The sequence below is a fragment of the Rhinolophus sinicus genome, chromosome 1 (genome assembly GCF_057876585.1).
Source record: "Rhinolophus sinicus isolate RSI-liver-muscle chromosome 1, RSI-T2T, whole genome shotgun sequence".
Lineage (NCBI taxonomy): Eukaryota > Metazoa > Chordata > Mammalia > Chiroptera > Rhinolophidae > Rhinolophus > Rhinolophus sinicus.
The window spans coordinates 46,613,570-46,641,266 of record NC_142501.1 but is presented as its reverse complement, the minus strand read 5'-3'; the positions used below and the strand labels follow the sequence as shown (position 1 = coordinate 46,641,266).

Genomic DNA, 27,697 nt, shown 5'->3' with positions numbered 1-27,697 from the left:
ACACTAAATTAAACCATCTAAGTCTGTGCCAATTCAGGAGGAGATATTTTCTAAGACTTTTAACTCTAAATTTCATATCCATTAAAATGTTACTATATTGAATGGAATATTGTCACTGTCTTCCTCTCAATTCTACGAACTACCCTAAATATAATTTGGTGCAATTCTGAAAAAGTTTAAAAATTATTACTTAATATTTACCAATTCTTGGGGGTTGACTAATTTACCCTCAGGTAGAGAAACCAGCCTTATATATAGTTCTTAAAATGTCCACCATAAGCAAGACAGGTAAAATATCCTCCCTATTAGATGACCCTAGAATCTGGATATGATTCTAGCCTTTAATGGAATTTGTTGGGCATTTAGGTCATAATTCAGAAATAATTTTCATGGGAATGGGAAATCCTGGTTTAAGAATAACTTTTTTAAATTTAAAAACTTAACTTCTACCCGCTTTGAGTTTTCTATCTCAAGTTATCTATTGTCCACTGAGTTGGACAGTTTCCTGAAAACCTTCACTGATATTGGGTATATGAGGGGGATTATATTCACTCGTATTCTTCATGGTTCAAAGAATATCCTAGCTTTTCCAATAATAAATAATAACAAATACGGTTTTAAATTATTGGAAAATATACTTTCAATATATTATTTAATTGGACTAGGTTTTAGTTAGAACTTAAAGTTTTAAAGGCTACTTTTATTTTTATATGATGTTAATTGGGATATTTGCACTTGGAGAAATTGTCATCTTAGTGCTAAAGTAATTATGAAACTCAATGGCAGCATCATCACTAGAAAAAATTCATTTTTCCAGTATATTTTATAGTCATTATTTAAAACTCTTTTTATATTAAGGAGGAGCATATATAAAATGAATAGTTTAATAAGGTAGCCATATTTACTATTTCAACAATGGATATAAATCATCTAAAACAAAAAGGTTATGTATTAAGGCATTTTTATACAAAATAGCTAATTCAATTTTACAGCATAGAAGGCATCAAATGAAGAAACATAACTAGTTACTAAATCAATAATCGATGCATTTAATGCATAAATCGGGCACAATTTTCCTTTATGCAATGCATATATAATATATTCTATTTTAGATAGTTCATTTTAACTTTTGTGTATACTACAGCAAATCTCATGAAACTTTGTTCCTTTCTCTCTCTCTCTCATAGAACTAATATCACCCCTTGCACTGTAGTTATTTGTGAACAAATGATTTACTGAACCTTGCTGGAAAGTAAACACCTTGAGGAAAGAGGTCCCTTCTTGTTCTGCTTTTATGTCACTTTCATCATACTGCTTTGCATACAGAATTCATTTAGCATTTAGTCATTCATTCTTTACTCAAGAAACACGTATATGAGTACTGGGTTAGACTGAAGACAGGGTTTTTGCTCTGCAGAGATTCAGAGACCAGTGGAAATCTTAAGCAAGTAAACTGAGAAATGATACTATTGGTATGTGTTATGGACAGAGGTACCTGGGTACCTTGGAAAAAGAAAAGAGGGGGCCTTCTCAAGTTCAGAAACTCAGGGAAGATATCCTGGGAAAGGTGATGATACCTGACCCTAACTTTGAGGAGGGCTACAACTAGTGAGTTCAAGAACAGTGAGGAAATTCTAGAGAGAAAGAAAGAAAGAGAGAGAGAGAGAGAGAGAGAGAGAGAGAGAGAGAGAGAGAACCAGCTGTGCACCTGAAACTAATAAACTAATATAAAATAATATTGAATGTCAACTATAATTAATATATATATTAGAGGATGTAAAGTACAACACAGAAAATAGAGTCAATGGTATTGTAATAGCTATGTACTGTGTCAGATGGGACATGGTCTTGTTGGGGTTATCACTTTGTGAGGTGTGCAAATGTCTAATCATTATGTTGTTTTGTACACCTGAAACTAATAATAATAATAAAAAAAAGAAAAAAATACAGCTAGGTTTATTGGCCAGTTTGACAGTTGAGGAATGAAAATTCTATCATTACCTATCATGACTGGAGATTTTGAGATAAAGATCTGATAATTCATGCCCATCTGGGTAATAAAATCCTCAATTTTGGAGAAGGGGTCAGGGACTAAGAATGTAGTAGGTGTGAAGGAAAGGTCAATAGTGGTTTTTGTTTTGTTTTTTAAGAAAAGCAATGGCCTATTTTTCCTCAACTCTAAGAAATAAGTTCTCCCCAATATTTTCTTGTTTCTAAAATTAGGATGCAGCTTGCAATCAATATGCATGTTAAAGGTGGTAGCTTGCCAACCCTCGATATTCTCAAATTTGATGATCAGCCTTACAATTAAGAGTATCTTCAAATAGATGGCACCTTTAAAATGAAGAAAATATAGGATGTTCAGTTTCTTGAATTATCTCGTTCTCAAAGACAACTCAGGGAATACTGGAGAGAATAATAAAGATTTATTTTATCAAGGCCATTATAGCTATACCCCCAATCCTATTCCTTGACTTGATCTGTATTAAATACCTGTTCTGAGCCAGGCACTGTATGATATGGCAAAACTGCGAAGATGAGGAAACACTAAATGCAAACACGGAAACGTCTGACTATACTTCAGATTGTGAAGCACCATTGAATACTGGGAAGCACTGGGAAGAGTGACTGATGCGGTCAGGTTCAGAGAGGACTTCCCAGATGGCAAATCTTGAACTGAGTCATAAGGGATTGGTGTTTTTACACATATGGAGGTGGAAAAAGCACAGTAAGCAAAAGGGACATTGAGTTGAAAGGCAAAGATATGGGGAAAATCACCTTGTTTTCAAATAAAAAATAATAGTATAGTGTGCCTAAAATTTGGATTGTTAGGAGAGCATAAGAAAAGAGCAGATAGTGAAAGATGCCAGGCATGGATTTATGAAAAAGTGGAGAAAGGCTTTCAAGCTCTCAAAACTGAGAGTGACAAGTCACTTTTCCATACTGGTGGGCTCTCATAGGTAAGATAATTTGATTTAAGCTTTTAAAACATATGAGTAAAGAGATAGTGGAGAGGACCTGTTTCTTTTCTTTATGCCAAAAAGGACATCTCTGCAGACCCTTCCAAGGAAGAATTTAAATAGCATCTATTGTTTTCTTTCTTTCCTTCTTCCTTTATCACATATTTATAGAGAGACTTCTATGTGCCAGGTACTTAGTATTTATGGATCAGTAAAGCAGATAAATATGGAAAGCTCAAAGGGAGAGGGATATTTGATATTTATAATAAAATAAGCATGAACTGTGGCATTAGGCAGATACTGGTTTGAATTCTAAATGTTCTACTTGCTGACAATATGAATTCGTCACTTGATTACTCTGTGCCTCAGTTTTCTCATCTGTAAACTGGGGCAATATTACTTATCTCCCAGCGTTACTTGTTAGACTGAAACGAGACCATACAATCAAAAGTTACATTTATTAATCCTGTAATGTTTTATGCCCTTTATATATTATTTAATCCTCAACAAAACACTTCAAGGGTGATATTAATCAATTAAAGGCTAAATGAAGTCAAGTAACTAACTCAGTCATAGAGGAAATAAGTGGTGCTATTGCTTGATTCCAAAGTATCTGTTCTTTCCTCTATGCATAGCGCCTCTCCCACCCTGTTTCCCTGAAAATAAGACCTAGCTGGACAGTCAGCTCTAATGCGTTTGTTTGGAGCAAAAATTAATATAAGATCCAGTACTATATTATATTATATTGTATTACATTATATTAAAGGCCCAGTCTTATATTATAGTAAAATAAGACTGGGTCTTATATTAATGTTTGCTCCAAAAGATGCATTAGAGCTGATTGTCTGGCTAGGTCTTATTCAGGGAAACATGATATATACTCATAATGCTTGGTATTTAGCACGCACTCGTCAGACAGTAATACCCCATGTGCCAAGTGAGCAAAATGTTTTCGCTGTTTTCCATGTTGTCTTAACACTGAGGTTCACCATTACACAGGCAAAACCAACTTCAAACATTATAAATAAGTGTCACTGATACAGGTTAGCTAGCATGTCCATAGGTAGACAGGGGGATCCCTGGTGGAATAAAGAAAAGACAGCCATATCCTAAAACTCCATGTTTTGAAATCATTCCTTCGCTGCAGGACATAATGTAACAAGGCCTTGAGGTTAATCATAAAATTCCTTTTGGCCTGACAAATGGAGCAGATCAGATGGATAAGAGTGGGTTACTTTACTAATTCCTTCAGGATGGGCAAGCAGAACAAACCTGTTAGACGAATTTCATTAGAAGGCGCCAGTTCCTTTCTTCAAACAGTTCCCTTCTTCAAACAGCTCTCCTTCCCCAAGCAGGCAAAGGAAGGTATAAAAGTAGAGCTTTTGCTTCAGTCACAGGGACACCCCCATTTGGGACCCCCTCCCGCTCGGGAGCTCTGACTCTGTTGTCAATAAATTATCCTCTTTTTGAAACTCTTTGCCTCTCCTGGGTCCGTGTTTCCATTCTTCGGTCTCACGAGACAGGATCCTGGCCTACACCCAGAAACTGCTGGCAGATCCAACATCATCTACATCATTTGGGGACTCACAGGAAAATATTCCTCCATCATCACTAAGGAAATATAGAGCATACCTAAGATGTGCATGGCAAGATCTATCTATTGTGAGTCAACTCAGCACATCTATTCTCTTTTAAATAAAGTATCAAGTGAACAACATTTACACATATTCTATTATTTGAATTGACTTCAAAGACTCCATTTGATTGCACCTTTTGAGTGTATAGCACCCTGTAGTGATGATGGCACCAAGTCCATTCATTTTTGCATGGAGATCAAGACATTCAACTATTTTCATCCACATTAGGCTGTCCCATAGTTAGGCTCTCCTTCTTATTTCCCTTCAAATAAGTCCCATTAGTCATCTTTCTATGACTTTTCTTTCACAATACATCCTGGATACCCAACATATTACCTTGAACTAAATGGACATACAATGATTATGCTAAACTAAAATATGAACCTTTCCTCATAGGCATTCCAAATGAGAACCATTATTAAGATGTTCTACAAGACCCTTAGACTATCCTTACTCATACAGAACTGCCCTTTCTCTGTAATGTCCACTGCATTAGGGTCATACATTTGCACATCTGTCCTTTCATTGTTTTATGATAATATACCTTGAAGACTGGTTTCTTAGCTTATGCTTCTTTTGTATGCTCTGTTGCTCTCTAACACACTATGGAGCAAAAAGCAGGTACAGAGTAATTATTTATTGTTATTCAGTGAGAACTACTCTTTCTCAAACTTTCTTTTATTTTAAAAAATATTCATATCTGAATTCTACCATGATTTAATTAGAAGAAAACATTACTAGCACTGATTACAACAGTGGTTGTTTATCTGTGGATTCATTATTTTTTAAACCATACTAAGTATTTTAGAAATTCTCTTTGTTCACATAGCCTTGAAAGAGTCTTTAAAAAATAATAATAAAGGTACCTAAAACAGACCCTCAAGAGGCTTGGGAGTGAGAGGTTAGTTCAGAAAAATCTAATTTCCACTGAGATGAGAGCAAGTTTCTGAAAAAAAGAAAAAAACAATTCCTATAGTATTTCTAAAAAGCTACATAAAACAGAAACGGTTGGTGGGGGAAGGGGGTAAGGGAGAACATACTTCGCCAGGACCCAAACAACCATAAAGCAAGATTTACAGCTTGTTACAGAATGGCACAAATTAGCAATTAGATGTTATATGTTGAAACACAGGAGAATATGGGGCTGCTACCTTTTAAGCTTTTTGTTGAAGGAAACAATGAATTCTTCATAATAACCCTTTTAAAGCTGTTATTCCACATTGAGAGTGATAGAATTAAGAAAGAAGAAATGAATACAGCTGGAAGGGAGATGGAGATGGGACAGGCTGTATTGATGACTTTGGAAATATTGCAGTTAGATCTGAAAAACACAGCTGCACTTGAATTATCTTGAATTCTAAATTTGAAGACAAAATTACCACCCAGTGGCACCTAAATCCTCATGCGTCAAAAAAAGACGACATTTATTAAGAGTAACACCTAAAATTCTTATAGTGTATGCCTTAGGATGGATAATGGGAGAAAACAGTGTCTGCAAAAGACTAAATGATTGAAGCAGAGCCTGTTCTGGGCACCTTGTTCACCCATCCCCATAGATTATAAATGTTTCAAGGGCAGGGATCCTTCCTAGAACCACAATCCAGGGGCCTCTACTTGAGTATCTACCATGTTTCCCCGAAAATAAGACCTAGCCTGATAACCAGCTCTAATGCGTCTTTTGCAGCAAAAATTAATATAAGACCTGGTCTTATTTTCCAGTAATGTAAGACCGGGTATATGATATATGATATGATATGATATGATATGATATGATATGATATGATATGATATGATATGATATGATATGATATGATATGATATGATATGATATAATATAATAATATAATATAATATATACCATGTCTTATATTAATTTTTGCTTCAAAAGACACATTAGAGCTGGTTGTCCAGCTAGGTCTTATTTTCGGGGAAACAGGGTAGTGATTTAATTTTTGTGCCTTTCTTAATCATTTAATAAGATTGGATACCTATTAACTGACCAGTGAAAATTCAGTATATAAAAATCTACTTATATAAAATGAACGTACTAGATGGTGATTGGATGTTGTGGAAGAATTTTTCACTTATCAACTATTCAGAAATAGTTCCTCTTGTTCAGAAATCACTGTTGAAGATATGAGGCTCATGTATTACTATTTAACATGATTGGCAATGAATAATAAATGTGCATATGTTAAGTAATTATGTAAGTAAGATCATGTATGTTAGAAAATTTTTCAAAAATTGAAATTAAATAATTTTCTAATCAGATTAGCCTGCTTAACCAGCAAATTCAGATAAATTGAAGCATCAAATTTCTCAGCATATCTATCAACTAAGTTGTCAGCAACATGTCCCCTTATGTGTAATATGGAACCAATGAAAATGTTTCCTACAGTATTTCATCTAAACAGATACACAGTTAAAATGGTTGACCTTCTCCTAGGTCTAGATCAATTCAATAAGTGGTAAAATAAGAGTAAATTAAATGTTTACATTTCAATAAAATATGTGACATTCTGATCCTTTTAATAGAAAAAGGCACTTATTAAAAACTATAAATTACATTGCAATCATTAAACTATTTATTTTTACAAAAGACCTTTTGTATATCAAAACACTCTAGCATTTAAGTTTTTCTTCAAAAGTCTTAGATAAGGGAAATTCTAGCTAAATGTACGTTTTATTATTTTAATCACTGTATTATCACCACTATCTTAACACCATGGCTCAAGATGTGAAATCAACTACCTTACTTTTCAAAGTAAAAATAAAGATGACTTTTATTTTTTAAATTCACAATTTTAAATAATTTTGCATTCCCCCCAAAAAGGACGAAGAAAAGCAGTGACTCCATTTTTGATAATCTGTCATATCTCAGAGAAACTTTTTGAAAGTGCAGTGATCTCTCCTTTGATTCCTCCACTTTCTAGATTGTGTCCGTGTTTGTACTGAAATGCTCTGTAATAGTGACCACTGGCCTCTGTGCAGGTTAGGTTCTCCAGGCAGCTAACCTCTGAGATAGAGTTCAGTGTGCAAGGTGTTTGCTGAGGAGTGTTTCTTTTGTAGAAAGGAGAATTAGGAAGCAGGATTGGGCAGAAGGAGAACCAAACTGTCATGCCGGCCCAACAATAGTTGCAGAAAGCTCTAGAGCTGGAATTGCCTTTCAGTGTCCTTATTCAGGCAAAGAGAACATTCATTATACACTTGCCTCAATCTGTCATTGGATGTGGGCCTCCTGGGAGGGGAAGAACCTTGTGTGAGGGTGCTTCCTGCATCTGAGATCGTCCCTGAAGGGGCTAACAGTTGAAGTTTGTCACTGTCAGCTCTATCAGCAGCTGGAGAGGGACCTGGGTAGCACATCAATTTGTCTGTAATCCAAAGACACAGTAGTTCTTAACTTATTATGCACTCTAATGTGTTTGACCATGTTTGGCCACTCCTTTTTTTAAACTCTCTCTTCTTGGCTTCTCCCACAGCTCATTCTCCTTCTCGCTCTATAACAATTTCCCCTTTTCTCCTTTTCTTCCTTCATCTTTCATCTTTGCCTGCTTCTCAATATTGTATACTTGGCTCACAACTCTCCTAACTTTTCAGTTTTCCTCCTCACTTTTTATATCTTTCTGGGTGATCTTATCCAGCATATATATATATGCGCCAAGTTTTTGTTTTACATGTTCACCCTGCTGGACATTGCTTGGCTAGTCCATATGTGAAATTAACAGCCTTCTCTCCTCTTCTCAGAACTCGCTTCCCTTCTCTTATTTCTTCGCTGTAAATTTCACTACACCTTCCACCTCACAAACCTATACTGAATTTACTTCCTTATAGGTTTCACTTCATTTACCCATTTACATTCTTTCTACCACTAATTTGCCTATTGTAACAGCCTCCAACTAGTCTCCCTCGTTGCAGGCTTGCTGTAGTACACCATCTCCAACTCAAGTCCAATTGCCACACCCACTGGCACACACAATAACCAAGTCCATACTCTTAACTATTATCAGAGTGAGCTCTCCCTCTTTAAGAACAAACAAACAAAGCAACAAACAATTAGGACATGGGAGACTCTACAGGGTCCAGTCTTGTCCACATCTCAGGCCATGTCCTGGGAGGCTGCCTCCTGCTTTAGGTTTTAGGAACATGTATCCCTGTCGTTCCCATACTCCAAGTCCATTCACACCGATCACCTGTTTGCCACTTCCATGGACTTCTTTACCATTACATCTGTGTGTTTTCCTCTCCCTTTTCTTCCCCACTCCCCAAACCCCCATGATGGCGAGCACCTTTTTCACTGCTTAGAGGTCTGTGAACATCTCTGCTGATTCAATGCTTCACTTACACATTATGTGAAAATTCTCTGTGGATGTATATCTCTTCTATTACCAGAGTGTGCATTTTCAAAAGCAAAGACTGTCACATTTGTCTTTGCAGTCCCTTTGGCAAAGATCAGGACTTGACACATACCGGGCAACTGCCGCTTACTGAAAGTTTATTGCACTGAACTGCATGTCTAGAGTTTAAGCACCTGCTAGGTAGTTGACAAAAGCAAGACATTGTGATGTGTCCTCCGATTTGTTCTTCTGATTGTAGGGAATATACACATCATTCAAGCAAATTCCAATAAGTGGGGATTTATTATAGGAATGTAATGGAACCAGGAACCAATAAGGTCACTCTGAAGATCTCTTATTTTTCCTTTATGCTTGTCTGCCTCATGACCCAGGTCCTTATTTGTCAAGTGTCTCTGATTCTTTTAGTAGATATGATCCTCCTAGATCTGGTGGACCACAGAACCCCAAGTTCCCCCATCTACTTCAAACTTCATCTCTCTTTGCATCCCTCTGCATCCTAATCCCATCACTAATGGCTTGTTTCCCAATATGAATTTCTGAGGCTAAAAAACATCTAATTGAACCCTCAACTTTATGCACTAGGTGACTGCCCCTGGTTTAATGAGCCGTTAGGTATGGGTAGAGAAGGCAGAGTGATATGGTGTGTCACCAGAGCTGTGGGTGGGGTACTCTAAAGAGACTGTGGATGTATAAGACATCGTGTCTGCCTGCATGGTGGGGGGGGAAAGGACAAGCTAGCATTGACCTGCCTTCATGGAGCTCACAGTTCAGTCACATACCATTAACTATAATACCAGACAGATAAAAATGAAAAAGGAACTCTGAAAACTGCACGCAAAATGCTATGAAAGTTCCAAGGTGGGAGAGATCAATTGTTTTTAAATCAATAGTAAGCCTAAAGCTCTCTGCCCAAGGAGACATTTTAGCCAAAGTAGCAAGATTTGTATAGCTAGTGATGGAAGGAAATAAACAGTGGTGGAGGTAGATATACAGAGTATTCTACAGAGGCTGAAGGAAAAGAATTAAGTTACAAGGGTCCAAGTTGGGAAGCCAACTTAAAGAGAAAAGCAAAAAGACAGATCTGGAGGGATTAGAAACTACACTAGGAGAAGGCTTGTGAAGGAGAATGCTGGGAATGAACCTAGGACCAGCTCAGGAGGTCCTTGGATACATTGGAACAAGAAGTTTTACTTCATTTTATAGCAACTAGGAGCCATTGGGTGCCTTCTAGAAATATTATTCCAGCAACAGCAATCAGGGTGGATTGGGACACTGGCAAATTCTAAGTGGGGAAGTTCTTACCATGATATCAGAGTTAATCAAAGAAATTGTGCTTGTAGGAAAGGCAAGAATTGATGCTGGGGAATGCGCAGTAGTAGTACAATAGCCAGAAGAAGACAGAAGTGTCCATTCATATTCAGTGTTTCTGTGTTTTATTGATAGCAAGAAGGATGGTGAGCCTTTCACTAGCACTAAGGAATGCAGGGAAAGTATGACATATGCGGAAAGAGGTTAAGACATTATGAGTTGGGTTTACGTAATATGTGACAAAATACATTTCTAAGGGATAGGGGACAGTAACGAGAGAAGGGGGATTACAAGAGATTCAAGAAACTCATAGAATAATGGAGCCTTTAACATATTTTAAAATTTTGGGATGTTATCCTGTAACTCCTCATTGGTTTTTTGTGAGGATTAAGTAAGGTGATGCTTAGGGAAAAAGTGCTTAGCCCAGTGCCTAGAATAAATTAAGTGCTCACTGCTAGGTGCTGTCAACACTGTGATTATTGTTACTTTCGGTCCAGTTTCTGTTACTAATTCATGGGAGCATGCTGTGGGGAGACCTTTGAGCTATCAAATGAATAAACCAACTCTGTGCAACCATGTCCACTTACAAGAGGACAGTGGTTGCATAGGTGATTACAAGGTGACACTGCCTAGAGAGCTAGCACTATTCTACTTCTGGTTTTCCTGAGACTGAGGCTATTTCTTTTCTCTAGTTTGGCAAGTGGGTAAGAGATGAATCTTGCATATCACATTATGGGATTTTAATGAAATCTTATCAACAGTTTTATGCTAACAGTACGAACTTTTAAATATTTGCCTACATTTTGAACATATTATTCAACATCAATGAATGCCCCATTGATAATTTCCATTATTTAATCAATCAAAAAGTTACACTTGATTTATGCATGAAAAATCAAAGTAGGAAGTCAAAAGATTTAGGTACAGTGTTTCCCTGAAAATAAGACATAGCCAATCAGCTGTAACGTGTCTTTTGGAGCAAAAATTAATATAAGACCCGGTATTATATTATATTATATTATATTATATTATATTATATTATATTATATTATATTATATTAGACCGGGTCTTATATTAATTTTTGTTCCAAAAGATACATTAGAGCTGATTGTCCGGCTAGGTTTTATTTTCGGGGAAACACAGTATTACCATACAATCTCACAGACATAAATCTGTTATTAGGTCAGAAATGCCAAGCAAGCTACTGTAGCTCTCTTAATACAGTTGACTATTTAATCAGATTCATACGAAACAGGCAATTCAGTTCGTGTCCACAGAAGGGCATTGTTCAAATTACCCATTTATTAATTCTTAAGAGGTTAATAAATAACCTACTTTGACTAAAATAAATCACTCCAGATAACAATTGTGTCCCTGGCACATATAAAATAGATGCATAAAGTCGTATGAATACTGTTTGGTGTGAAGGTTGCTGGAGCTACTTAAACCCTAGGTTCTTGCATCTGTGTTCATACTGGGGCCTGATTGGCCTAACTCCAGCTGAAAATCATTTTCTTGAGGTGGCATTTCCTCTCTTCTGTCAAATGAAAGCCTTGGCTCCTCTACAAGAGCCAAAAATAGCAACAAAATAGAAACTTGACCTCATTTCACACTTAAGCACGTTATTCTGATTGTTCCACCATACTCCAAAGTGAGCATGTTTTGCTTTTGTTTACTGCAGTGATAAACTTGAAGCTGTATTCTACTTGGTCTATATTACCAGACTGCTAAATCTAGAAAGACAATGTGGAAAACTTCAATATTATCATGACGCTATTACAGAGAAATGAACATTTTACTCTTGATTACGCATTTATTATTCACTGCTCATCTTAAATCATCCCATCCCCTGGTAAAGTTTAGTTTGCCTTAGCTGTTAAAAAATGGTAGCAAAACAAATGAAAGGGCAAGTGGTCAGAGAAGGACACCTTTATGAATCCATATGATTTGGACAGTCAGGTGTTAGTGTTTGTGCCAGCTGATACCTTCTAATACCAGCTAGAAATATTCAGGCTTCCAATCTCAAGTCACTTTTGTAAATAGTATCTTCTCAAATGGGGGCAGCTGTGTGTCCCCGTGAACACCTGGTTAAGAACATGCTCACTTTCATGTGTGCTCTGAGCTGCTTCTCCTCCAAATAAAAATAGAAACTAGTTTGCAGCACCACACGGGGTTCCAGTGTATTATATGAGCCGATCACCGGTTTCCTTTGATATCTTATCTATTCCATTAACTCAGTAAAATAGAACGCAAAGCTGAGGACAAACTGTAGGAGGGCTCGCTCCCCTTGGAAATTACATGCAAGACCTTTTAGCTGGGGTTTTTAACTTATCTAATAAAAGCCAGTTAAATGGAAGCTAATATTTCATGTTTCACTCTCTTTATTAAAGATCATAAGCACTGCAACTCAGGAGTAGAGAAAATAAAATAAATATATGGAGGAGTATAGGTAGAGGCAATAAAGAGTGTGGCTTATCTATTTTCTCAAGATTTAGGAAGCACTTAAAACCAAAACTCACAGGCAAGCATTTAAAAAAATCCACAACAAAGACTTCTGCTCCTTAACAAATACAGGGGTCCTTTCTGGATGCAGTAATCCTTGATTTCTTAGTAGAATATAAACAGCTTAACCTGGGCATAATCGGGGAGGAGGTCACCTACCACTTCCTCCATATTATACTTTTATATCAATTTAGTAATTCAGGGGAAAAATGGATTGATGAATCCACTCCCCTGCTCGTCTACCACCCAAAGAAAAGCGATACTAGAACTCCAACTCCAACAAACCAAACTAAAGGAAAGTGTTCCACCTAGAGACTGTTTTCATGAGTCAAAGTGGGTGAGAGCTTATCTATGAAATGGATATTATTGTAGCCTATCCTTGCAAGTTTGTTGTAAAAAATGAATCAAAAGGTATTGCCCCTGGTATAATTAACAATGTTAATCTTCTTTTTCCTCTCTATGGTGATAAAGGAGTCATTTTATATTTAATTAATGCAGAGGATCATTTTGGAAACTGGCTAATGAGCCTCTGATCACATTACCATGAAAATGTGCATTAACATTGCAACTGAGGAGGCTGTTTCATGTGTAGCAAATCCACTTTGTAATTAGCCCACTGTGAAATGAATCACGTTTGGGGGAAATCTGAGGGAAGCAGTAGGCAGTGGCACTTGGCTGCCGCTGTGCCCACAAACCACCAACATCCCAAACATTGTCTTTCATCAGCAATATTATCTAAACACAAAAGTCGTAGTGTGTCACATCTGGACAAACTGAAAGAATGGAGAAATAAACTTTGTTTTGACAAACAAGAAATTTGGACTTGAGCATACAACCCCAGAAAAACCTGCCCAAATAAAATTGTGTATTAATAAGATGCTATGAAAACTATGAAGGCTAGAGATATAGTTTTCTTATTTGTATTCAGAAAAGCCCTCAGATATACTCTAAAGAGACGTGAATGTACATACTTTTTCCTAGGACACATAGATAGTATAACAAGCTCTTGACATTAATTTCTAGTACTAAACAGACAAAAAAAAATCATAAGAAGTATCCAAGAATAAGTGATAAGAAAATTCCTTTATCTCCTGTTTAAGCCAAGACACATCATGGTTTTTTGTTTTGTTTTGTTTTTCTCATAATACAAACATGCTGTGTCTTCCTCTTAATCCAAAGCAAAAATTCCTAATTAATCAAATAATTCCTCTGGCTAACAAGATTGGCAAGAAACTTTTCCTGTCTATTCAAAATAGCTGAGATCACAGACCTATTAAATCCTAATATTTATGCAGACAACGATACATTTGATTTCTCAAATGTCAACACTATTCCAAAATGAAAGGTGTCTCAAAATATGACAGACATGGATCTCAGTGTTACTCCTTTTACTTGACTGACATCTTGGCAGTAGATACAAAAAAAAAAATGTTAAAAAGAATCCCACAGGAAGTCATCTGAAGGGGGAGTGGCAGGGAAGCTGAAAACTGCCACCCAAAACCAAAATAAAAAGCCCCCCACCAGCAAGTCTTCCCTCAATTCTAAAATCTACTGAAAGAAAACATAAAGCTAGCCACAATTCATTTACCATCTTTCAGACAAACACAAAGCCTGGCTGGCTGTTTAGCTGCTTAGGTATCAGAGACCCTGCACTCACCTGGGAAACTTCATACAGCAGTTTGTAGTGTTCCTCTCTTTTCTGAAAAGTGCACAAATTGCAGCCCATTCTAAGAAGCAGAGAGAGAGAGCAAATCTTCTAAATTCCCCAGAACTGAAAGGCAAGTGAACTGAAAGGGAATCACCCTCCAGACTTGACTACTGTTTTTCATCAGTCACTTCAGTCCAGAAACAGACAAACCGCTGTTAGCTGGAAGCACACGCCAGGGTGGTGCGTAGCAGCACGCTCTTCTTCGCTTTCCCTAAGTATCCTGCACTCACGGATACACACACAGAGTTTCCAGTCAGTTCATGGCAACACTCCCCCTGTCTCTGCATCAGTGCACATGACTACACAGATTCCAGCTCATGAATATTAATAGTACCTCATTGATTATTTATGACAGAACATGTTAGCAGGGAGGGGTGTCATAGCTGCTGCTGATGACAGATGAATATTCACTAATTAAGAAGCAAATGTAGTGTGGTTAAACAAAATTCACTTGTGTCAATACCATCTCTGTTTATTAAGGATAAAGGGGTTGAGCATAGGGCATTTCAAAAAAAGAACATACACTTAATTTCGCCATTGATATAAGCTTTTACTATGGGAATGAGAGATTCACAAACAGAAATATATTTAGTTCACATCTCCATGTTTTGCAACAATTAAAAGAAGAAATATTTTCAGCATTATTAAGTATAGGGAAGATGAATAGGAGCAATTCTTTATATTTATAAAATAAATACAGAAACAAAGGAAAATTTGGGGAGTGATGTGGGAAAGGAACAAAAAATTGGGGGTGTCATTCAGAGTTTTATATCTGATCCTAAAAAAAAGAAAAAATAACTGAATAGTTCACATGTAAAGACCATTACTTCCTAGAGAGGAAATAAGGCATATTTTCTTAGTCTAAATAAAGAACATTTAAGGAGTTATGAATAGATGATACTTGTACAGATAATAAATATTTTAATTAGATAATAAGGGCATGTCTTTTGAATATAAATTTGTGGCACGATAATGCATGCAGGTTGATATTTAAAAATTAGGTAAATACAATGCTTTTTCTGAGAAAAATTTCAAATGCATATAGTATTTATGCTAATTTTATTAAAGTCATATATAACATTTCAGAAAGCTGACATTGGCAATATTTAAATTCTAATGTAATGCACAATGACTCCATTTATGTTTCTATATTTAGAGTTCATAATGTACAAAGGTGAACACAGATTTAAAAACTAAGCTTAGATGTTTAGCTAACAGAAGTAATGTATTTAATTTCACACTCTCACAAATACCTATGTTGTATTGGAAGCTGGCGATTTTTGTCCCTTAAAGATATACTACAAACAGCTAAAGCAGATAATGAAAGAAAATTCCTTTTGTTCCTTTACTGACTTATCCGCAACCTCTGCTAATTAAGAAGTATGTCCTTGTTCCAGCACATCTTTAAACTGGACAGGATAGCAGGTGGGTTCCAAAGCAAAAATAATTACTTGGAAACTGATGACTACGGGTAGGAATCACATTGAATCTTGGGGATTTTTAATTGCTCAACACTTACATATAGCTACTTTTGGGGGCCCAATTTCCTAAAAGTGCTTTGTCAAATGTTTAGAATCGATAACAGGAAATGATTCTAATGAGTACTAATTGTTAACAAATTGGCTTTGCAACTAGCAACACCTCAACACCAGCAAGTAGCAAGGAGATGAGCAATCATTTGCTGCTTATCAGTCGTTTCCCTTGGGATGCAATAATCCGATTTTCTGGGCCTAATTTCACCTAACAGCCTGGAGGAAAGCGAAGCTGAGAGACCTGCATGAAAGTGGTGCCATAATTGGCAACAATGCATGTGAACAAAGTTCACCAGGACTTCCTGTAAATTAGAAACCACTTGTAGTAGATATTAATTATTTTGACTCCTTTATGGAAAGAATGTTTTCAAGGAGGTATTTGAGGGGGACTTTATGAAAGTCAAACAGAAGCAGTCTCTCTAGATGCTGTTGTAAAATATATGTTTGGTGCTTTTAAAATTTGTAATTTTCTCTGAGTCTTTACACCGCTTCCCATGAAGTATTCTTATGTTAGAGTTCACATCCTCACAGTATGCATTGACTATTTCTTTGAAGGATTCTGTATTGCTGAGCTGTGCAAGAATTAGTGATTTTCAGGTATTTAAATTCTGTACATTATAAAGTCAGATCAAAGAATTAGAATGCAATAAGGCAAGGATGGTTCACTCATCTATCAGTGAAAGTGCTACCTCCACTAATAAAACTTCTTTATGCAATAAGTTTTGAAATCTTAAGCAGGAAACTTAACATTAAAGCTAGTTTTGCTTATTGGAACTTTCTTCTCATGATATTTTATAGTCAGTTTTTAGAGAAAAAATAAACAATCATAGCTTTAAAAAATGCTTTCTTAGTCATCAGAAAGTAAAGAATAAACATTCCAGTAAAATAAACAATTTCAAATTGAAGTTATTCTTTCAGGGATTTCTCCTGGCTGTTTTCTTTATTCATTATTAGTCCCCACCCACCCCTGTTCTTCTGTTTCTATTTCAGGAAGCAAGGGCAGTTTTGCTAATCATTTATCAAATGCTGCCCTTGGCCCATAGGTCCTGGAAGATTCTATCTTCCGCTACTAATGGGCTCATCTTATAGAATTGAAGGGTGATCTGAAAAAGGCTAACTCATAATTCCAAAGTTCTCTAAATTTCATTAGAAGATGAGGGTTAAGTTTTTTAATGACTAAACTGCACAATTTTGTATTAGAATATAAAGTTTGAAGTAGATAGGAAAAATGAATTAATCTGAACAGTTTTAAAAATACAAAGGATTCCATAGTATCTCTTTTAAGTGCTAATTACAATTGGGATTAAATGGATTAAAAATAAGCAGAGAATAGGTGTCTATCTTTCCAACTATACTTGGGAAAAAATTCACCAAAGTTTAAAAATGTATGTTAGGTATGTATTTCAAGATATAGTTATTTATTTTAATTGCCTTTGGGGTAGTTGACTCCCCCCAAATGCAGTGGCATTCAAAATAGGACCTATGTTCATCAAGATCTAGACTGACATCTAAGAGGGCTAAGTGAGAGACAAATGAAAGAAAGGAATCCAGCATTTATCTTGTTTTTCCTATATAAACTGTACTACTGAGTCACTAAAGAGTAGATGAGGGAGAGTTTCTCTTTATTGAAGTATTCTAGCCAAAAAATGAAGGAGATATGATATAACATGCCCATGTCAGCAATCCTTAATTAATTAATGAATCTAGGTAGTGACAATTAATGGTCGTTCACATCACACACACACACGCACACACACACACACACACACACACACGGACATTATGTACCAACTGATAGAAGAAAATGACACCACCTTTTAAAGAGCCTTTCCAAAAGTAAGCAAATTACAGGGAAATGCAGAGGATAGGGGAGCATATTAAACTACACCATGAAAATGCAATCAGCCAAATTCAGACTATGTGAGCAAGTCAACATAGATAGATCCATATTCCAGTTTCTGGACGAGGGGCGAGAGATTAGTGATAGATACGGGGAGGAAGTCTATAGGTTAAAAGAGACTTCAGCAACACTTAAAAACAGGAATTACTAAACTATATAGGTTAAAAGAGAAATATATAGGTTAAAAGGGACTTCAGCAACATTTAAAAACAGGAATTACTAAACTATATTTTGTAGATATGCACATAATTTGGGTGATAAAATCGTAAATAGAAGAAAGAAAATGATTACCAAAATCATTAAGATAACGGCTACTCCTTCGGGAGAGATAGATGGCTGTGATTACCATAGGACCAGAAAGTCTCAGTGTGGCTAACAAAATTCTAACCCCTCATCTGGGTAGCAGTTTTACTAGCTAGTCACATCATAATTCATTTAACTGACCTATGTTTTATGTATTCTTTGTATTTTTGTTACATTTATAAGAAGACATTTTAAAACTTAATTTACAAAGAGGCTATGCCTATATCCCATCCCTGGAGTTCAAGACAGTACATAGTTGCAGTCCCTATGAGGAGAGGGATGGAAAATCCAAATATATCTCTTGGATCTCCAACCCCTGGAGTCTGTGACAGCTGCCATAAATTGTGGATGATCATCTTCTCTATTGCCTTTGCAATGACTCTGATGTTCTTTTCCCTCTGCTGGTATGGAGGTTTAGTAGGTAACGCCTCTCTATTATCCAATCTGTGTCCTTGCTACAGTCATATGTGGACCTTCCAACTAGGCTTAACACCCACCTTGACACCGACTTTACAAATTTCGGTCCGAGTCCCAATCTTGCATCCATTTTAGAGGGTACCTGGGCACTTTTGAGTAGACACTTCATTGTCTAACATTTTCTAAAGTCTAATATCTTCTATTCAATCATAAGATAAAGAATCTGAGGCTCAGAGAGATAGTGACTTGCTCAAGGTCAAACCGAGTAAAGAGATCTGAACTCAGTTCTCCAATTACAAATTCTGTGGTTGCATTCAATAGCTAATTTGCTGAGCTAACTCTCTTGCAGAGGAAGCTAGAGCTACATCAATATGCCTTTACCCAATCCTGATGACTGAGGTATGAAGGATAGCACTTGAAAGTGCTGAAACTGAGAGAGAGAGAGAGAGAGAGAGAGAGAGAGAGAGAGAGAGAGAGAGAGAGAGAGAGAGAGAGAGAGAGAGAGAATAATTCTAAAAAAGGTAAATCTAGCCTAAAATAAGGGAAGGGATTTTGGTTAAAAATGTAAACTTTACTTATCAAACTATTGAAATGTTTTTACATGTCACAGCTAAATACCTTCAATTAGCTAATATCTTTGATAACCAGTCATTAGGCATTGTACCGGAGTGCACACTAGCAATAACCAACTCATCAGGTTTGCTTGGGACCTTCCTAGCTTTAGTACTTGAAGTTCCATATCCTGGGAACAACCCCAGTCCTGAGCAAACTGGTTACTCGAGTGCATACTTCCTTTTTCAGGCTCCAGAAAAGCTCAACAACTGTAACAGCTCCCCATCCTCCTACCTTTGTCCCAGATTTTACCTCAACCTGCCTTTTCACCAGAAACTCCCACAAATCAATTTGTTGGCATTTTGTGGTCCAGTTTAAATGCTCTCTCCTCCCTGGACTCATGAAGCTGAAGTAGTGATCTCTTTAACTTCTGAATTTGCAGGCATTTTCTCCATGCCTATCTAAAGACACCCATCAGTTCTACTTTGAATCATTTTTATATACATATTTTACCCCCCTTATTGAACTATAAGAAATATGAGGCAGCAGTAATATACATTTCTGGCAAACTAGGATGAGTTGGTCAATTGACATTTGACTTCTTAAAACTCAGAGCTAGCACGGTGTCTTTCACATTGTATGTCTTCAATAAAAGCACACCGAATAAATGAATGTGACTGGGAGATGAGAGCAGACCTGATTCTGGTCTGTGACATAAATATGTGTATATATCTAATTATCAGCTGACATTTTTCCCCATTAGGGCTTCTTCAAGAATACTGTCAAAGGACTGAGAAACCATACATATCAGGCATGTTTAATTTAGTTCAATTATGTAAACATAAATTTGAGAGTCTATGAAATAAAAATTTCTGACAGGTACACAAATGACTAAGGTATGATCACATGTATTTTATCATTTACTTGTGTACTGGCCAGTAGTAATCATACGAATAGTATAATAATGATAATAACGATATCTCTTTTAGATTTCTAGGTGATCTATTTCTAATTTTTCTGTCATAATCAATCTCTATTATTTGAAATTTACTTCAATGAAACTTTAGTCATATTTCTGTCCATCTGGTTTGCTATTGTACACTTACGTGTATGTAGGTCATTCAACAACTTCTAAAAGGCTGTTTGTTTCCCATTCCTTTGTATAACAGAAATAGTGGCATAGGGAGTACTCATTGTGTAAATGTGACACACACACACACACACGTTACTTTTGTGTAAAGAATGTAATGTAATACATTCAGAGTAATAACCCTGTATAATATTTGCTTTCTTGATTTCATCATTAATAGGCTAACTGACCATGTACTTTCAAAAGGATCATGTTTTGGTAACATCACACTGTTTAGCAACATTATAGATAGTATATAGGGTTTCCCCAGAACACTACCATCACCATTTTCAGTACTACAAAAGTGGTCTAGTAAATACTTTCATTCAACCAGTATTTCCTGACCATTACCATGAGGAGAGCATGGTGATAATTCCTAAACATTTTTGAAATTAAGAGCAAACATGTTTTAATATTTTTTTAATATCAGTCATTGTTCTAGTACTAGAAATTATTAATTTCATTTAATCCACATATTAACCTTTTGAGGTGGGTACTATTAATATTTTCTCTTGACATGGGTAGTTAATGGGTCACATTAGTGGGAAATGGGGGAGCCAGGACTCAAACCCAAGTAGTCTGGAACCACTGCTTTACCAGTATTTTATACTACCTGCCACTGGGAGATAGTTATCATAACAAATTCCTCGATGGCTAGAAGAATCATTCTGATGATGCTTGTAGCACACTGAGATGTGAGAATTTCCCCAAGGACCAGAGTATAGCCTAAAATTAACTCTCGGATTCCAAGTTATATCCTCAAGCATGGCTGAATAAAATAGATTGAATAAATCTAAGCAATTTCATAACCTTATTCCATTCCACTGGTGATGGGGTACTGCCACACTGAATATGTACCAATAACTGTAGAATATTTTTCTCCTTAACATTTATTATAATAGGGGAGATATACATTGATAATAGAGCAGTTATAGCTCTATATTAAGGAATAATCATCAACCATTACTTATGACAAATAAATTTGGAGGGTTTGAGAAAAATGAAGATAGATTTGCTGATGACTCCCGAATTTGAATCTCCAGACTTAATTTCTCTCTTAAACTTCAGACCCGCTTATTCACTGACTACTACAGTAACATACGGGCTGTTAGCACAATCTACAGTACATTCAATTCAACTTATCAAAACTAATTTTCAATAAAAATAAGCTTACCAAAAAAAAAAAAAAAGAGCTAAGTCATAATCCTCTTCCCCCAAAACTGTTGCTCCAAATGTGTTCCACATGAAAGAATGGACTGACTTTCCCGCGGTGCTGAATTCTGAGGTCTGAGCAACAACCTTGGCTCCTCCCTCTCCCTACACCTAACGACCAAGCGCTATTCATTTCAACTAGTCAATGTCTCTTTTCTTCCTTCTCAGACCACTCTCCTAGGTTCAGGCTATTGTCTTTGCTCCGCTGGGTCCTTCATTCTCCCATGAGCATTCGGAGTTTATAACAATATATAAGGAGCCAACTGTTGGGTTCTTGCTTCTCTCTGCCTATAAGCACAATTACAAACCCTTTTACCTCCAGTTCCCTGGCCCCTAACCTACCTCTCCTACCTATCTATTATTCTCTCTCTGCTTCTCTCTCTTTCTCTCTCTCTCTCTCTCTCTCTCTCTCTCTCTCTCTCTCTCTCTCTCTTTCATTCTTGGACTGTGCACACGTATTAAGACACTATAATGATATTCAAGCTATACAAAGGTTCCAGATCTCATGGAGCAAATTTTATAGTGAAAGGAAGCAGGTAATGATTATAAACAGGTAATCATTACGTAAAATATCCAGGCAATAATAGGGTTTATGTAGGGAATTAATGCAGGGTGATACGTTAGAGACTAAATGGGTCATCCTTCTTGGGTATTCTAGAGCCTGGAATACCTCTTTTATTCCCTACCTGCTTATATATGTGCATATACAGAACCAAATATAAATGAAGAAAAATAAGGCAGGTAACGGGATAGCAAGCAACGAGATGAGCTATTTTAATAGGGTGTTCAAGTCTGAAGTTTTCTCCACCTTCAGGACCCTAGAAAATTACTTATCTGTTGTGGTCCTCGCATCTTCAGAATTCCCCCACCCCATTGCCACTTTTGTTTTATCATGAGAATGGCCCTAATATGCTGATTAAAACATTAGCATTACTAACCAATATATTAGTACATCAATTCTGTGAAACTGATAATATAGAATGTTTGAGTGCATACCAATTCTGGCCTACGACACTACTATTACCAGAATGAGCACCTATTCATTTTAGACTTTGAAGTTGTCTAGAAATGTCTTTGAACCACACTCTAAAAACTTTCTGTATGAACTTAAACAAGTTACACACCCTTTAGATGCCTCCGTTTCCTCACTATGAAATAGGGATTGGGGCAGCCACTTAGCTCAGTTGGTTAGAGCACGGTGCTCTTAACACCAAGGTTGTTGGTTTGATCCCCACATGGGCCACTGTGAGCTGAGCCTTACACAATTAGATTGAACAACTACTTGACTTGAAGCTGATGGATCCTGGAAAAACACACTTAAATAAATAAAAGTTTAAAAAGAAAATACTAAAAAAAAAAAAAAAAAGAAAGAAATAAAGAAAGAGGGTTTTTCATAGTACCTACCACACAGGGATTTTGTGAACACGTGTTTACCTAGACCTGCTCCCTGTAGGTGCTTAATAAATATTCGCTAACAATATCACGGCCTGCAATAACATCTCATTGAAGTGTCTAATTTTTATTATTGTGAACATATCCAGAAAAGCAGGCAGCTATATTATTGTCCTGTCTGCATTTTTTGCAAATGGCCAGATAGATACTTTGAAACATGAATTTTCCTCTGGGAGGGGTTAGATTCCTCTAAGATAAACAATGGTTGATGTCAGAGTGACTGGCAGTCAGGAAGTAACAGAAAAGAGCTACACGGTTTTGGGAGGTAGGAACTGCTCTAAGACTTGGGCCCTCTGAATTCCACAAATGTTTCCTGAGTACCTTCTATTTACCATACTATGTGAAGGCCTCTAGAGCATGGTACTTAATTAGGGGTGTGCGTCTGACTCATTTGTGAAGCTTTTTCAAGTGACATAGCACAAGCTTTATCTCCAGGGCTTCTGGGTTAGCAAATCTGGGATGAGGCCTTTGGTTTTGCATTTTCAAACAATCCACAGAAATTTCAGATGTGTGCATCCCTTTCCCTCTTCCAAATGTAGATGTAAGGTTTTAACCTGACACTCTCTTGAAACCTCCCATCACTAGAATTTCAAATATGGTTACTTATATGATTATAAAGATCATTGGGTCTTTGTTACTAATTTAAAGAGGTAACTAACATTTACAAAGCGCCTATTATATCAAAAGTGTTTTAAGTCTCACAAAAATTTTGTGAGACATATGTGGTTATTTTTCACATAAAAACTAGACTCAGAATACTGGCAATTTGATCAAAGTCACACAGCTAGTAAGTGGCTAAACTGAGATTTAAATCCAGATGGGATTAATTCTAAGACTCTGCCTTGTCAAGTGAAGAAGTAAGGTGAGTGGACCCATTTCACACAGCACAGTGTCTTTAGTCCTGCAGCCCATGAATGCAGAATTTGTGGTAGGGCTATGCCTGAATCAGAGTCATTGTTTCCTTTTGCAGTTCACCAGACATGTCCTACCTATGGGCTGTCCTGATGAGTAAAATCTTACCAGACCTGTGGCAAAGCTGGGATTCAGCATCTGAGATCAGATATGGTTAAGCACGAAGAGCCCACCATCCTCTAGTGGGACAGTGAGTGGCCCACATTCCAGGTATTGGTGCCAGGCAAAGGGAATTAAGTGACTGCTTATTGGATTCCGTGTTAATGAGAGGATTTTCCGTAATGTACCATGATTGATCAAGTGAAAGTATAAATCCACTTGCTCTTCTAAAAGATAAGGCTCTTCTTTGATTTTCAGTATCTCTAGACACCAAGTTCAACCTCTCTGGAGCTTAGTTGCTTGCTATTTGAAATCTGTTTCACAAGGAGCAGCATGTAGTAGTGATAAGGCACTTAGGGTAATTGAGGTCATAAAACCTATGGTATCAGAGGAGGGGTAATGGAGAGTATATCTTGGAATTGTGGTTTCAGGTTGGAATTCTTAAAATTGTTGGTGTTTTTAATCCAGCCATGTGTAAGCACATTTCTTAGTTGAGTTGAAATAGATACAGAAGTCTAATGATTAAATGCAATGGGGAAGGACCAAATGTATCCACTATATGCCTGCAAACAAAAGACACCCATGCAGCGGAGTCACATGCTGAAAATAGCCTAGATCTCTGCCTCACTATTTGGAGGAAGTCATTCAGATGAGCTTCCAGGACTGTATCACACTCTGTGGGAGGTAGAAATACACCTTTTCTTCATTGAACCACTAAGGATTTGACAACTGTTGGTTGCCCCAGCATAGCCTAGCATGACTAAGACTCAAAAACAAAATTTTTGAGTTTACGTATTTAAACAAATAAGTTAGCATGAAAAGTTCAATTCATCACGACTCAATAACAGGCCATGATGGCTACCAGGGACCTCTTCATTCAGCAATTTTGTTTAAAGCAATATAGCAGCATGACCTAGCATGACTGAAAGAATATTCAGAAATAGCAGTATAAAAATTCTCAAGTTTCCCTATAAGCCATCCAGATTTTCAGCAGACATATTGCTTATCTTTATGGTTAACCATAAAGATAAGCAATATGTCTTCAGAAAGAATGAAGAATAAATCCAACATAAGGACAGGTTGATAGAAGCAAACTAAGCATATGCATGGTGTGATCATATGGAGCTAATGATGCTTTGAAGAAAAACCTTGCTCATTTCAGAAAGACTGATGCTCTGAAGGACTTTGCATCTTAATTGGGTTAAGACAGCAACTCTGTAGCAAACAAACATAGCATAAGTAGGTTAAGCTGATTCCTAATCAAGTGATGAATTATTTCTAAATAACGGAGAGTGGGCCTGAAGGAAACCAGACATAGGTTGGAAAGGTTTTAGAGAATAGGAATTTCCACAGCATGAGGAACTTCTCAACACAGAGAGAATAATGGAACAACATGGGCTGCACAATCAACAAGTCATGAGTTTAAATCCCACCTTTACAATTGGAACTACAACACAGGCTTAACTTCGTGAGCCTTAGTTTCCCATTTGTGAAACAAAGTTAATAGCTTCTGCCTCGTGGCATTATTGATAAGCTTTACAAAATAACTGTTCCCCATATTAGACCATCTTTTCCTACCCCAACTCCCAAGAGTCTTACAACTTTGGGGATGATTTGGAGAGGTTACAATTACTAACTTGTTCAAAGTTTTAACAGCTAAAGATTTAAATATCAATTTTTTAACTACTGTATGGGGGAGGGGTAGGAGTCCAATGGCAAGGTAAAGTGAAACTTCTGATTTGGGGAGAGACTCAGGAGTCTGGAACTCATATTAGAAGTCTGCTAAATACTACAATATTATATGCAAAACATCAGAAGCATCAAATTACACAGATTCGGTAAATTTTGGGAAAAATTTACAGGTTCTAGTAGAATGAATCTCAAAATATTTTCTAACTTAAATTAATGCTGAGGAGTGCAACACAACAACAACAAAACAGAGTTGACCATATGCTGCCAATTTTTAACCAACAAAGAGGAGTTGTTGAACAAAGAAAATTGTAACGTAGTAATTTAGGAAAACCACAATAAGCATATATAAATGGAAGGAAGATACCAGAGGATAGGAGCTGGATTGATCATTTTGTAAATGCTTTGGATACATGTCATATTGACAAAAGAAATTTCCATCTTGTGTGCACACACACACATACACAGAGAATGAGATGTACATGTATATTTTATGTGTATGTATATATTTATGTGTGTGTACATATTTATAAAATTTTGGACACTATAATGATTTCTAATGAATTTTATTAATGGAAATGTATTATAATAATGGTAACTATCAAAAGTTCACTAAAGTGCCAATCTGCTAGGTACCTGTGACACACAGTTCATTGGAGGAGATATTTTATTATTCCATCATGTAATGGCACATACACAATAAAATTTTAATATTAATTAGTAATATAAAAATAAGTTATATTTGTATTAACTCTTCTTTTTTTTGCTTTAAAGATAAACCTATTTAACTATTTCCATAGGTGTAACATATAAAATGGTGAAAATCCATCAGACTAAAACTACAAATAAAAGCAAAATTGATGAATCTGTCAGCTCCAAGAAATACAAAGGTAATAAGCTAAGCGACTCTAATTAAAAACAATCAGTTAAATTCATTTATTCATTCAACAAGTATTTATTGATACACATGGGTACTCTGCTAACCTTAAATAATTAAATAAATGAATCATTAAAACAGAATTCTCAGTAGAGAAATAATATACTGATCACTGTGGAATATTAGCTGGCTGAAAGATCTATTTTATGTATCATCTACTTATAAATATATGACACATGTATATGCATTTCATTGTTAGTAATTTTTGACTACTCAGTAAAATATAGGGTAGGATAGATATAACAGGCAGTGATGGAGGAATTGAAGAATAATTTTTTGTGGAATAAATAGTGACGAAAAGGTGATTACTTAAGACAGCATGGAAACATTAAGGGTATGGCAACTCATTTAGCCTCCTGGGTGAAGTAGTGTGGAACCCCCTCAGGAGAGATGAATTTGACTATTAGATGAAGAGTCTTGATGGTCTGTATTTTTCTTTCTGCAATGGGTAGTGAAGAGCTACTGAAGATTTTGTATGAGGGAGTGCCAACATTTAAGTCATTACTTTAATTTCTCAAGAGTCCTGAACTGGAAAAAACAAACAGGAATCTAATAACAGTATTAATAATTTAAAAAATAAAGCTTTTACAATAGAATAGTGTGTGAGTGGTCTTGAAAAATGGAAATGGAAAGAAGGGGTGTACAGAATAAATGAGAGAAATGATAAAGAGATACGTAGAAACAAGTAGTCTCGCCAAGTCACTGACAAGGTATAGGAAGAAATCAACAACGAGCACATTTTTAAGTATCTGGGTTAAAGGCTCTGCCATTAATAGAAATAAGAAAGTCGGGATGAAGAGCTGCTATGTAAACAGATTGGAGGTGGGTTTGATGACATTGAGGTACTTCTCAGATTAAAGATGTCCTTTATGGAGTTGAAATTTTGATTAGAGAAGACAAAGATAATGATATGAATGTGAAGGTCACCAATATGTATTTGGAATTGAGGTAGTGGGTTGGGAATTCAGAGGAAAAAAAAATATATATATATAAAGAAGGGATCCAAGACCTGTACCTCTGCCTATCTATCCCTAGGTAAGGAAATCCAAAAGACAAGAGTCAGGGAATTAAGAATCCACAGAAATACAGTTT

At 36.3% G+C, this 27,697-nt stretch overlaps 1 protein-coding gene across 2 annotated transcripts in view; it reads right to left on the bottom strand.

Moving 5' to 3' along the window:
• Positions 1-27,697, bottom strand: part of PDZRN4 (PDZ domain containing ring finger 4) — a 346,709-nt gene that overhangs the window by 118,616 nt on the left and 200,396 nt on the right. Inside the window, exon 1 of one of the 2 annotated variants that reach the window (XM_019756350.3) lies at positions 14,421-14,714. The exons of the other annotated variant lie outside the window; for it this stretch is intronic. Within the exon in view, the coding sequence (XP_019611909.3) occupies positions 14,421-14,489 (69 nt within the window). The 5' untranslated portion in view covers positions 14,490-14,714. Of the gene's footprint in view, positions 1-14,420; positions 14,715-27,697 lie in introns of those variants that run through there. 2 annotated transcript variants of the gene reach the window in all.